The 14,477-nt window shown below is 35.5% G+C and overlaps 1 protein-coding gene across 4 annotated transcripts in view; it reads right to left on the bottom strand.

The window, feature by feature from the left end:
• Window positions 1-14,477, bottom strand: part of PARD3B (par-3 family cell polarity regulator beta) — a 574,309-nt gene that overhangs the window by 235,598 nt on the left and 324,234 nt on the right. For all 4 annotated transcript variants that reach the window (XM_083371323.1, XM_083371326.1, XM_083371324.1 and 1 more), the window contains one exon: window positions 13,929-14,187. In XM_083371323.1, the coding sequence (XP_083227449.1) occupies window positions 13,929-14,187 (259 nt within the window). The remainder of the gene's footprint in view (window positions 1-13,928; window positions 14,188-14,477) is intronic.

The raw sequence follows: 14,477 nt of genomic DNA, 5'->3' as shown, positions 1-14,477 counted from the left end.
CTTGCTCTAAGCAATGGACCTATCCACAATTCTGTTTAAATTCCTCAACTCAACTTTAATTTTCAAATGTGAAGACAGGAAGGCTAAAGCAATGAATTACTAAAAAATACATAGATTATGTGTCAACGTCATACCCAGTCCCTCAAGATTATAAAGAAGCAGTTCATTGATGGCATATTATTGCACGCTATTACTGGATCATAACCAGAATTCATTTAAAACTCCCCTTGGCTCCGCTCAAGGTTCCAATAACATTGTCATAAGATAAAGTTCTTAGTATTAATAGTAGATTTTATAAATGACATTTTAAAATGCATGCAGAATTTCTGAACTGTTCAATTTTAGGGCTTAAATATATACAGTACCTGTGTTAGCTAAACCGGCTCTGTCATTTCTCACATTAGAAGTCTGATATTTGGAATGTGAAGGTCTTTTTTAATGAGTTTGCATTATTTTTCCCAAATGTTCCTTTATTTATTATACAGAAGTATTCATTTGCAATTACAAATTCTTATAAAATTCTTAACTATTTTGGCAGATTTACTAGCAGTGCTATGCCGGTATAATGACATAGTTTATTATTATATCCCTAGGTTTATAACTGATTTGCTTTCAAGACAGTCACTGGATCAATCCAATTCTTTTCTACAATTCCACCTAGTACTAGCCAGTTTATTATCTGAGTATACTTCATTATGGTTGCCCAAATGAAAAACACAAAAAGGTACAAAAAATCTGGGCAGGGAATGTTCCCTTCCCAAAGCAGTGTAATGTCAACTGTAGATGTCATTTTGAAGGAGAAAAATACCAAATGGAACATAATTGACTGCTACAGTGAACAAAAATATTATGTACTGCAATATTTTGTATCCATTTGTCCCCTCTTGATTTTTTAAAGCACAGAAATAATGTTGTATAGGAGTTCTCTACAGGGTTCACATTTGAGCCATTTATTGATTTTGCTTAATGTGTCCACATCAATGATCTGCAGGATGCAATATTCCAGGGTTGTGCACTATACTTACACTAAGCTAAAGGAAGATTTGGGATAAGAGACACTTGGAATCAGCCTGCATTTGTGACAGGGTTTTTTTAAAAAAATAATAAAAATAAACAGATTCCATGGCCTGCAAAAGTTCTAAAACTCCTACTTTAGGAGATAGTCTTCCTGCAAAAAGCTCAGCTAGATAATCTGGAACATAGTATGGTTCAGTCATACAATCATATGTGCAACTTACAGAATAACTTAAGTTTTGCAATGAATGTTTTGCTAGTTGGGCAAATGGATTGCTGTTCATCTTGATTCCAACTAATTATTCTGAACTGTAGTCAGTTTACTTGATCATAAGATCATTCACAGTACACTGAAAATAATTTCTGGCCGTTCTTATTGAACCATCTGAAATTTCCTGTTTATTTACAATAAAACTAGCTCATTTGTTCTTATTTATTTCCTTAAAATCCCCATAAATATTCCACACATATCTACTTGAAGCAAGACCCTTTATTCTTGAAAACATCAGCTATTCTATTGTTTTTGATTAAATCTCATGGCTTTAATTATCTATATGCAGATGTTGAATACATTTATATTTATTTTATTTTCTGTCGTTTTTATTTATGATTAAAAATTTTAGGAATCTAAAAGTATATATACAAAGGGCATATTTATAAGAAATATATTTAAAAAGCAGACGAGTACTTTACAGTTTTTGGCAGAGGTTAAAAGAATCATGTTTTTCACCTTTGTGGAGAGGCTTTACAACACAGGGAAAATGAATCTTTCCATTTCTCAAATATGTTTGTTAGGTAAAGTTTCATTTTTGATCATATTTTTATACAGAATTCTGAAAAAATTAACTGCTGCTTGGTTATTAAAATAACATTGAATAGTGCATGAAAAACGACCTTAATTTCAGGGTACTCTGTTAGAACTATGGGTTTAAATAGAAACAGAATAGTGTTGCATTATTTCTTAAGAAGACCTTGGTTTGCCTTCTTCTCAAGAAACCATCGCTGTATCCCATTATATTGGACAATTTTTGTCCAATATTTAAACTCTCCTTTTTGGTTGAGAAAGTGGTTGCACAACTATTTCAGAGGACCCTGCATGAAGCAGCTTATCTGGACCTTCTTCGTTCAGAATTCAGACCCAGGTATGGCATGGAAATGACATTGGTCGTGATTTTGGATAATCTCTGGCATGGATGGAAAGGGTTCTTACCTCAATTGACCTCTTGGTGGTTTTTGATGCCATCAACCATGGCATCCTTCTGAATTGGGTCAGAGGGTTGAGGGCGGGCAGCATGGTGTTGTGCTGGTTTGCCTCCTTTTGTTGAAGTTGATTCCATTTGGTGGTGACTGGAGGGAGAGAGAGATCCCAGTAGAGAGAAATTCTACTGTGTGGGTGCTCCCTCCTCTACTATTCAATATTCACATGAGGACTGTGGATGAACTCATCCCTCACCATGGGGTGAGGTATCATCTCTATCCCTGGCAAATTAAGTAATGCTGTGGATGTCTTATTCTTGTGCTCGGAGACTCTGAAGGTCTGAATGGAGAATAACAGGCTTCAGCTGAACTATGTGGAATTTGGGGGTTCTCCTAGACTTACAATTCCTGCTTAAGAAGCAAGTGATGGTCGTGGATAGGAGGGTCATTGCTAAACTTTCCACTGTGCATCAGTTATGCCTGTTCTAGATGGAGAGGCTCTACTCATAGTTACCTCCTGATTGGACTATTGCAATATGTTCTACACAGGGCTGCCCCTGAAGTATGTCCAGAAGCTTCAACTGGTGCAGAATGCAGTGGTGCAGGCAGACATGGCTGCTTATAGAAGAACACATGTGACACCTCTGTTCTGCAAGCCACACTGGTTACTAATCTGTTTATGGGCCTAAACCATGATCCTTGTTTTGACCTTTAAAGCTATTTAAAGTCATTTGAGAGTTTCCTTCTCCCCAGTTACATCTTCCCATTCTATCCGATCTAGCAGAGAAGACATGCTGCAGGTCCCATTGGTTAGGAAGCTTTACTTGGTGGGACCTAGGCTACAGACCTTTTCTGCTGTGGCCCCCATTTTATGAAATGTTTCCCCCCCTCAAAAGAGTGGCCGCATCCCTTTCAAGTTTCAGAAGTTGTTCAAGACCTGGTTGTATCATCGTCTCTGGAGACTCTAGGGTACTGGCAAAATATTGAAATGGCTCCAGCGTAATTAATACCTGGTTTTTTGCCCAATATACTGTATATATTTTTTTTAGTTTTGTGCCTGTTATATTTTTAATCTTTTTAATAATATCAATACATTGCTAATGTTATTAAAAAGATATTTAAAGATTGTTTTTAGCATTGCTTTTATGCTGCTCAGAATCACTGAGAATGGCAGCCATATAAATATGGTGAAATAAATAAAATATTGAAGATATATATACTATTTCAGCAGAAACTGAACTAAATGTTCTATTTTGGCTTTAACAATCCTTTCTCATTTCTTGTGAAATATACTGCTTTTAATAAAGATTCACAAAAAAGGCCCATAACATATTTATAGCATAGACAGGCATTTGCTGAGTTTCTTTGCTTAACACTGCATGCAGGCTTCCAACAGTGATTAAGCTTCAGATGTAAATGCTTCACTAAGCTAAACTTTGGCCTGCTGTATATCTAATTTTATAGCAGTTAAAATGCATTTCAATATTTTTTCCTGGAATATACTTTTAACTACAAAAAATGCAATACAGAGTTCAAAGTTTACTTGGCAAGAGAACAGGAAATCAACAATCACAAAATCGAAAGACATATTGCTTCTTCCTCAGTTTCTGTACTGTATGCACTTACCCGAACGGTGCAGGGAAAAAATGGTAGCACTGACTACCATTCAAGTACCTTCCCTCCTCTTCTTAACATGATTCATTATACTATTTATGTGTCTGTTATGTGTACTAACAACTAAGAGGTCCAACTAAGTGGTTGTAGAAATTAGAATTGTAAAAATAAAAAAATAAATGAAGGTTACAGTATATTGACTGCTACACCACAATGTTGGTTATCTACTTTTTTGGTTTATAAATACTGAATTTAAGGATTCTGACTTATTCCTGGTTTATTAGCTTATTTATTTGTTTGATTTATATAGTGATGCATTTCACTCAAGTGACTCTAGGTAGCTTACCAGGATTAAAATACAGAAGAATTCACAACCTATTATCTCTGGCATCCAGGGGTAAGCAATAACCTGACTCACTCCCCCCCCCCAAATATCAATAATAATAAACTTCATCTAGTCACCTGGGCCAAAGGCCTGGGGAAACAGTCAGGTCTTAAATATCTTGCAAAACCTATCTAAATATCTTGGGGATGTTGCACAGAACAGACGCTACAACATATTATGATACCATGTCTTCAAAATTAGAGAGAAATGTGCGGCAAATGCTAGAAATTCTGGATAGCCTAAGCTGCGGAAACAGTTTATTTGGGACTCTGAACTGGCCATAAGGAAGAAGTTTCCATATTCACAAAATGATCATAATAGCAGGTGTGAGCAGTCACAAGGCATTCAATTATCAGAACACAAACTGATACTATTATTCCCCAATACCTTTTCTACTTCCCATTTGAAAATGATTCTTACTACCAGGTTTTTTTCTTTTCTTTTTCTGAACGGCTTGGCATACTTTTAGATAGAACACTGGATTGGAGTCACTCAAAATGTGTGCTTATTTAAAACGTTTTAGGGACTTTCACGAAGCCCAGAAACATTCATAGAAATAAAAATGATGCCATAGGCTAATGCTTGTTTTGCTCCATGCCATTCAAAAATTATGGTGTCTCTAGGTATATTAAATGCATAGGCATCAGGTTCCCTAACCCAGCTAAACAATTTTTGATGTTATTCCATCTTTCGGTTAGCAATATACCTTTTTCTTTTACCTGAAATTGCCTTCCTTTTCAGTCCAGCTTAAATAAAATTCTTCTGCTTTGGAAGAAGACAAATATCTGAAGGGATATTTCTCTATTTACTAACACCTTTAACTAGATGCTGAAAGCACAGTTTAAAACCTTGCTGGATATCCTGGTTGCTATTTCATGCTATTATCATGACTTAATTCCTTCACACTAGATCTGTTGCAAGATAAATCTTTACTTGGGATTAAAATGAATGTGTGCACACAGCATGAAAGAGAATGAAAAGGAGGGAGAATATCTGATTGAAAGCTATTGTACTATTTGCTTGCTCACATTGATTCCAATGGGGAGTTTCCAATAGATATGGGCAGCCATGGTCCAGAAATCACATACAACGTTCATGTATTAATATGCAGTACTGTTACCTCAAAAACAGTGGAATATGGAGCCACAAAAAACCTCCAAACACCTGGCTCTATGTTTGAGATTTATTATCGTTATTTCTGACTTAATTTCAAAGTCTAGTGATAAAATAAGAATTACGGTATACTGATAAATGTAAAACAATATTTCCCATTAGAAATTCAGGATCTGTAAGAGAACAAATCCCATGCTATTATGGCAAGTAAGGACTAAAGGAAGTTATTTGCTCAAAACTGGTCAGCTGCATGTCAAATTGTTTTCACATCCAGCAGGTAAAATATACTTCTCATATAAATCAAGAAACTGAACAGCTAACACAGGCCTTGCTGCAAAATTGACAAGACTCCAAATAAGACTTACACCTCTCTCTCTCTCTCTCTCTCTCTCTCTCTCTCTCTCTCTCTCTCTCTCTCTCTCTCTCACCTTTTCACGTGATTCATGGTAGCATTGGTACTGTTGAAGATTTAAAGATACTGCAGTGCTTAAATTTGCTCAAATATCTGCTTTTCTTATAGAAAATGGAATATCTACTTCATATTCCCTTAAGCATTCAAACAGTTCGAAATAGCATCCATAATGCCTACACTGAAAGCATTTAGGCCAATACACCTACATATGTTCAGAAACAATCAAAAACATTTACAGAGCTAAATTCAGTGAAATTTATATTCATTTCATGTGTGGGATCATTTAGTTTTCTTAGTTTTTTTGTTTTGGTTTATAATTCGAGAGCTATAATATTAACAGGTTAGCAGTAATGAAAAGGACAATCTATCTTTATTTATCTTTCCTCTCATTTTCCCTCCTTCTAGTGGGAAATGCTTTTATTTTGAATTCTGTTTAAAAAAATGATAGGATGCGACCAAAGTCTGTACCAGAAGAAATTAAATATTACAATTAAAAGAGAAGAACTTTTAAATTTAACTTATTAATACAGAATGGAGCAAAACACTTTAATACTGGACACAAAGGGTATTTTTAAACAATGGACCCAGAAGCTAATTTTAACAATGTCTTCCTCTACAGATACATTGGGTTTAAAAGATGTTATGGAAGAGGAACAAGTTTTATTGGACAAAACTAAGATTGATCTCAAACTAGATTTAAAAATGACAGGCTGGAAGAAAGATAGGGGGGGGGAAGGCTACACTGGATACCATATGATTAAAAGGAATATACAAATGACAACCCAAAAAGAGTGATCTGGTTAAGTTTCCAATATTGGTTTTACAAAAGATGCTTGTCAAAGCTTTGAAGTATTTTATAAGCAGGGACAAAGAAAAAAAATACAAAAATAAATCAAGTTTTAGGATATTAGGAATAAAGACAAGATTGTTAAAAGTAAAAGGAAGAAATATAAAGTTTGTTGATTTGATCAAGATTAAAATAGGCATGTTGTTATCTCTAGTAATCTTGAATAGAATTTTGCTGATGAGGATTGAATGATGAGGCTTTAAGGATTTGTTTGTAAATAAGTAATTGGATATGGGAAGAAGAGATCATTTGTTGTATTTTAAGAGAAAGTAATAAGTTATTAAAATTGTTTATACTTATAATTGCTTATACTTGTGATGAAGGGAAAAGACATTTCTTTTTTTCTTTACTACATTCTTATTTTCTTTTCAATTTGTCTTTTTTCTTTTCTGCATTTTTTTCTTTTCTTTTTATTCTTTTCTAGTTTTATTGGCTTCATTTTTAGTTTCTATTAGCTTTTACCTTTATAACTATAACTTTAAATAAAGTTACTATAAAAAAGAGAACTTAGCATGCCACGTTTGATATTATGATTGTCATGTTTACTCATGAACAAAACTATGTGAGTTCTCCGTTATAAACTTATAGTAAATAGTACTATTTTTTGGTAACAGTGAAGTTGTTCACATTGAAGCAGACATTAAAAGGACATTTGATCTCCCTCTAATTTTTTTGGTGTTGTTTCCTTTCTGAAAATTTCAGTCTTCCTTAAAAAGCCCAAGAAGTTGAAAAAGATAATACCTCTGATTCCCCTGGATACTCAGTGATATATATTCTCAGTGATATATTTCAGGCTAAAAACTCTAATCTGAATTACTATTGCAGTGTTGCACAAATATTGTCTTCAGGTTATCAATTAAAAAATAAGAAAAATAGTGATAATGATGAAATGATTCAGGAATTTTCTGCAAAACAAGGAAATATCTATGCAATTCTTGGAAATTTTGAAAGTTTGACACTAAGGGTAAATAATGATATGAACTATGTGCAAAGGATAAGAACTATTTGTACTTTCAGATATGTTTTAAAGATACGTGAACAATCATTCTCCTAGGCCAGGGGTCGGCAACCTGAAAAGGCAAAAGTGCCACTGGGAACCGGTTCCATCACACATAAAAAAAGTGGGAGCCGTGCGCAAAAAAACCCCACTCCATTTTTGCGCATGCGCAAAACATTTTGTTTTTTGCGCATGCACGTACGTGGATGCGCGCGTGGGGTTCCCATTTTTTTTTATGTGGACGCACCTGCGCGGCGGCGGCGACGGGTCTCCCGGGTGACGGGCGCTGGGTTGCGGTGCCGCCTTCAGCCCAGGTGCCGCCAGAGCCACCCCCGGGACCTCCAAACTGCTGCCCGTTCGGAGAGGTGCACGCGCAGCTCTCCAAACCTTTGGAGAGCTGTGTGCGCACCTCCACCCAAATGGGCGGCGGCGTCACCCGTTTGCAGACCTGCTGCTGCCGGTTTGTAAAGCTGCCGCAGCCGGTTTGCAAAGCTACTGCCTTCAGAGGAAGGCGGCAGCTTGCAAACGGGCCGTGGCAGCTTTCCAAAAGGGCGGCGCCACCGCCCGTTCGGAGAGGTGTGTGTGCAGCTCTCCAAACCTTTGGAGAGGTGTGCACGTACCACTGCCCGTTCGGAGAGATGCGCGCACACCGGGCGACTGGGAGCCGCAGGAGACGTCTTAAAGAGCCGCATGCGGCTCTGGAGCCACGGGTTGCCGACCTGTGTCCTAGGCCAAAAATATTCAAGATGGAGCCTGTGAGGATAGCTATCACATCAAATTTAAAGTTGTGAAATTAATTATTAAGAATCAATAAATGGGAACTTAGCCTGCTGCACAGTAAGAACCTTATCTCTTGCATAAAGTTATTTCAGAGATATCTCTTGACTCACAAGGACTGTTTGGGCATTTTTAGAAAATAAAATTCCTCCTTTGTTTGCATTCTCCATGAGACCAGTCATTTTCTGATTCAGCAGATCACCTTAATAGTCATTTTTCTACACTAAAAGGATAATTTCTTAAATTTGGGCTCACTAGAATCAAAAAGTTTCCAAGTAGTATCTTACACTTTCTCTAATCCTCTTGTCTTTCATTAAGTATCAGTCTTGCCTGAGTTAAATAAACCTCAGTGCATATGTTGTTTCCATATTATCTCTGAGAGTAACAAGCCAATTTCCAAAGAAAATAGGTATCATAGTTCCTCATGGATTTTTCTAAACAGTATGAGAAATAACCTACATGCACATTTTCCTATTAATTTTCTCATCTGTCCCTTAATCTGAACTCACAGTGGATACAAATACACATCAAAATAGTTTTGGATTAGATTACTTTCAAAAATTCTTCTCCTTTGGTCAATCAAGTTATTGACTCCTCAAATGGGCAATCTCAAACCCCACTCTACCTACTCTTATTCTGAAATTTAAAAACTATATACCAGTTAATTCCAGATGGTATTCAAATATTTCTCTTATAAGAGGTCTTTTGTGGAAGGTGTCATGAAGAAATTTATTCTTTTTCAAAAATAAGCAGGGACTCTACCAATATATCGATCCTCTGGGATAGGTTTAAGGCATTCATTTGTAGATCCACTTTTACCATTGCCTGAGCAAAAAGATTTTTAAAAAGAGTTTGATTTCATACACCTGGAAAAGAGAAATACTCAAATTTTCTTATGACAGAAAACCTTACAAATAAATTATATCAAATATTTAAAGTAACTAGGCTTAAGCCATTACATTAAAAATATTCCTTGGAATGGATTTATAAGATCTATTGGGAATCAGAAGAGAAAGCTGAACAATTAATGGTTCTCTGGTTGAAACATTAAAATCAATTTTATATATATATATATATATATATATATATATATATATATATATATATATATATATATATATATATGCAAATTATTCAAATTGCTAATAAAGAATTTTGGGAGGCTGATATGGCCATTTTGAACTCTTTATGTTCTCATCAGTCAGTCATACCCTTTATATGAGATTCGAACCTGGGCTGATTGTATCTTAGGCAGTTGTTTTTAACTTGCTGAGCCACAGGTTCTTTCTCTCTTTTTACTAGCTAGGAGACAAGGCAAATATATGTTGACTATTTGTCAAGGCTATTTTGAAAGCACCTTGCTAATTAACTCTTTCATTCCTGTATTGGCCTGTCTCAAGGCTTATCCACAGGATATAGTCAACTATGACAGCTCATTATTTGTGCAAATTATTCAAATTGCTAATAAAGAATTTATTAGAATTTATTTTCAGCCTCCCAAAATTCTTTATTAGCAATTTGAATAATTTGCACAAATAATGAGCTGTCATAGTTGACTATATCCTGTGGATAAGCCTTGAGACAGGCCAATACAGGAATGAAAGAGTTAATTAGCAAGGTGCTTTCAAAAAAGCCTTGACAAATACTCTCTCTCTCTCTCTCTCTCTCTCTCTCTCTCTCTCTCTCTCTCTCTCTCCCCTCTCCCTCTCTCTCTCTCTCTGTATATATATATATATATATATATATATATATATATATATGGAATTCAGGCCAACAATGGTCAGTTATGTATAGAATAATTCTATTATTTTCTCTTTTTATTCCTGTATGCCACATAATTCCTTTAAAGTAAATAAATGAATCTCACGATATTACGGGTGTACTGGCACTTGAGACTGAAACTATTTGCATATGCTGATGAGATCATGAATATTTTAATGATAGTCATTGACTTACAATCAGTCATTTAACAGCCATTCAAAATAACTTTCAAAGTTCTCATACTAATGACTGTGGTACTGTCTCCATGGCCAATTGGCCATGTAAACAAAATTTGGGCACTTGGAACCTGGCACATATTTATGATGGTTGCAGGGTCCCAGGGTCCTGTGATCACCATTTGTGACCCTCAGGGAGCTTGCTAAAGCAAAGTCAATGGAGAAGCTGAATTTGCTTAATGACCATGTGATTTGCTTAACAATAAAATCAGAGATGTCTCACTTAAATACAGCGTTACAGTCTGGCATGAAAGACCGGGTCCACATGTTAAGGTCCAAATAACTGATTTATTACTAAACAGCCAATGCACACAAATGTACTCAACTATCAGTTAGCACCTGCTTGGAGTTAGATAAGGATTAAATGAATTCAAGGGGAGGATTTCACTTACTCAGCTAGAGCGTTGGTGGAGCAGTGGGCTAATGCCTCCTTAAGTAACACCAGCTGCCTGCAATTAGTGCAGGTTCGCATCCCACCAGGCTCAAGGTTGACTCAGCCTTCCATCCTTCCGAGGTAGGTAAAATGAGGACCCAGATTGTTGGGGGCAATTAAGCTGACTTTGTAATAATGCCGCTCGGGGGTTGTGTGAAAGCCCTAATAAGCAGGCATATACATAGAATGAAGGCTACTGCTAAGTTTGTAAGCCGCCCTGAGTCTTCGGAGAAGGGCGGGATATAAATGGAATTAAAATAAATAAATAAATAAAATATCACTTGTAGCAGCCTGGTTAGGCATACCTGGTTACACTTAGAGCAGGGGTGTCAAACTGCCGGCCGCTGGGCCAGATGTATCATGCCAAAACCGTGCCCACCCCATTGCCGGCAATGGAAAAAAAGTTGCGATACGTCATGACACATCATGTGACATTGCAAGTTTGACATTCCTGACTCAGAGGGTGAGTGGCTCATTACTAGCCTGCTTCTCTTGATGTAGGGTGTAGAAACTAGGCAGAGTAGTAATGCTTTTCAGCAGGATGATTATGCAATCAATGTGGCTGGTAAAAAAAAAGTACAGTTGCAAAGAATGTCTTCATTAAGTAATGAAAATATTTCTTGACTCGAGCTAAAATGAAAAATTAAAGTAGCTGAGATGCTTAGCTCAAAGCAATATAAGCAAATTAGGAGACAAAATGGTTCATACTGTGAAAATGAAAGTAAATAGTCTAAGATTAATTATTACTAAGAAAATATAATATTTCTACAGGAACAAAATAATGGTTAGCACTCAGGTACTTTATTAATTTTCCTGTGTTGCTGATATAAAACAACTTTTTATTGAAATACTACTCTGGTCTATATACTAGTAATGTTTGACAATCAGTGTAGTCATTACAAGTTCTACCAATATAATCAAGCTCACTCGACTAGTGAAAAAAATATGGATTTGCTTCAACACTAACAGTTTTAAAGTGTTCATATCCTGACTAAAAATAGAGTAAAGGACTTTATATTTCACATGCACAATTATAGGTTTTTTTTTCCTTCTATGAAAAATGTCTGGTACACAGCTGGTCAAAACTTTATAAAGCCGAACATCACAACCTTTGTCTATTGGTTGCCTATAGGGAGGTAGCTATTAAAATTTCATAGGTATGGCTACAGTCCATTAGTTAACATACCTTCATACCCATAAAAAGTGAAGGGTAAACCCAGAAATTTTACAACCACTATCTGAAAAAGGTAATAACTGAGTCACAGTCAAATTGCATTTATTATACATTGTACCTTTAACAACTGCCCTGGGATCAAGCCATAGAGAAACATTGTACTATGACAGATGTCATATACTCTTGGTGACTTAAAAAGTCCAGCTTTCATTTAACCTTTTAACTAAAGATGATAAAGTTTTGGCTTTTTGGCAAAGAAAGACATGATGTAGTAAAGTTTCTTGTCACACAACAAAATTAAATAACTTTGTGATGAAGACATTAATACCCATTATCCAATCCAGTCAACTCAAGAATATGTCATTTTTATGGACAAGTAAGATGTGTGCTATACATAGCAAGCATGAAGAAAAAAGTTCATTGGTAGATATCAAAAACCCTAAAACATTAAGTATGTGCATAAACATGCAATTCCCACAGTTCCCTTAGCATGGTATGCATATATTTTTCCTGACGATATAACTGTAATAGAAGAGACAATCTCCAATGTAACATCTGAAGCCTGTAAGTAAATAACCATCACTGCTTTAATCTGAAGCATTTATTACAGCTTGGTAACTCTAAATATTTATCAGCTAAATAGTTATCTTTTAGCATTCTGAATAAGCTACAGAGGCAAATGGCATGAAACTTTATTAACAGTAAAGTGCCTTCTTACATGAACTCAAATTTAATTGCCTGAGAGTCTTATGAAGGAGGCTGTTGTTCTTGCAAGATATGGAAGGCAAATTTGTTCAGTATTCTCTTTAATTTGAAGAATGAAATGAAATAAGAAGCACATTAACACAAAATGGTATCTTTAAAATCTGAAAGAAAATCAGCAACAATATAACTAATGTTTTTGCATATTCATCTGGAGAACAGAACCGACATCACTGCACTTTTGAGGGGTTCTTTCAGAGGCAGAGAACATTTCTCCTCTGTTTTCAAAGACACGTTTACCTCTACCCATGACAGTACTGGCCATTCAGAAATAAAGTTCAAGAATTCATGAAGTGGTGCTGAACGGCTAACATTTAAGCCAGGTACTAAATAAAAAAACAAACCAATCAACTTAAAAATGGTGTCAAATGAAAACAACTAAAAGCATTCAGCAAATCCATATTCTGGGAAAGCAGATATTTCATATCCTCTATAGAACGTTGAGATGTGACTTCCAAAACATGCACTACCGAAAGCAGAAGATGCCAGCACTAACACAGGCAAATATTTTTTTGTCATATAATCTACAGTCACTTCTGAACTTCTCTGTCCCTTTTATTAAGTGGAAGAGTTTGGAAGGATCTTCTTTCCTACCATTTCTCAGATAAGGAAGTAAAAAAAAAAGTGCCACAAGACAGCAATGACAAATCATTTCCATAATACTCGCAAGAAAGCTACATGGATGCAGTCAATAAATGCAGAGCTCCACACAAGGACATCTCTACTTTTCAGTCAACAATATTTAATACAAGTGGTTTATAATGCTATGCTACGTAAGCACTTTAAGGATAACAAGTCTGAATTAGAATTAGTCATCCTAAAAGCAAACCAACCAAAATCAGTAATATTTAATTGAGACTTGACTCAATCAAGTCTCACTGCTTTCACTGAGCCTGGTCTAAATCAATAGTTTATTTGTTATAATATCTCTTTAGGGTTTGTTTGTTTGTTTGTTTTGAGGAAAAATAGGTCATAAGTGCCAACAAAATAATTAACAAATACATGTTGGAAAATATATTCTCCTTTCCAATATGCAGTTTAACTGATGTATTAGCAAAATTAGCATATATAGTGTTCATTTATAGTAAATGTAGTTCAATGGATTTAGAGCTTGACTTCTACTCAACCTCACTGAAGGGCCTCAGGCCAAATAAATCAAGTTCAAATTAATATAAGATCAGGAAGCAATACAAAAAAGACTTTTACCTTAACATAGCACCCAAACTTTTCTTTTTTGTTTTTCTTTCAGGATTGTCATTCTCCTCTTTTTTGTCCTTTTCACTGATTTTTGATTTGTTTTTGAAATTAAGCTTTTTATTTTTTTCTTTTGTTTTCAATTTTTCTTTGGTCTTCTTGTGTTTTTTTGACTTTCCTTCCATATCTTCTAATTCAGAATTCATGTGAAAGGCTTTTGCAAAGTTTTGACCTTCTGGACCAGAAAGGGAACTCTTATCTGACAGACCATCTGCAGAGAAAGAAAAATAATCAGCAAGTACAGACAATAATCTTATAAACTACATACAGGTAGTCCTTGACTTACAACAGTTCATTTAGTGACCATTCAATGTTACAACAACACTAAAAAAAGTGACATGATTGTTTTTCACACCTGGCATCATTGCATCATCCCTATGGTCACATGATCAAAATTTGAGGCGTTTGGCAACCGACTCATATTTATGATGGTCTTGTGATCACCTCCTATGGCCTTCTAACAAGCAAAGTAAATGGGGAAGCCAGATTCACTTAACAACT

This window comes from Vipera ursinii (assembly GCF_947247035.1).
Source record: "Vipera ursinii genome assembly, chromosome: 1".
NCBI lineage: Eukaryota > Metazoa > Chordata > Lepidosauria > Squamata > Viperidae > Vipera > Vipera ursinii.
This window is presented reverse-complemented; position numbering and strand designations above follow the sequence as displayed.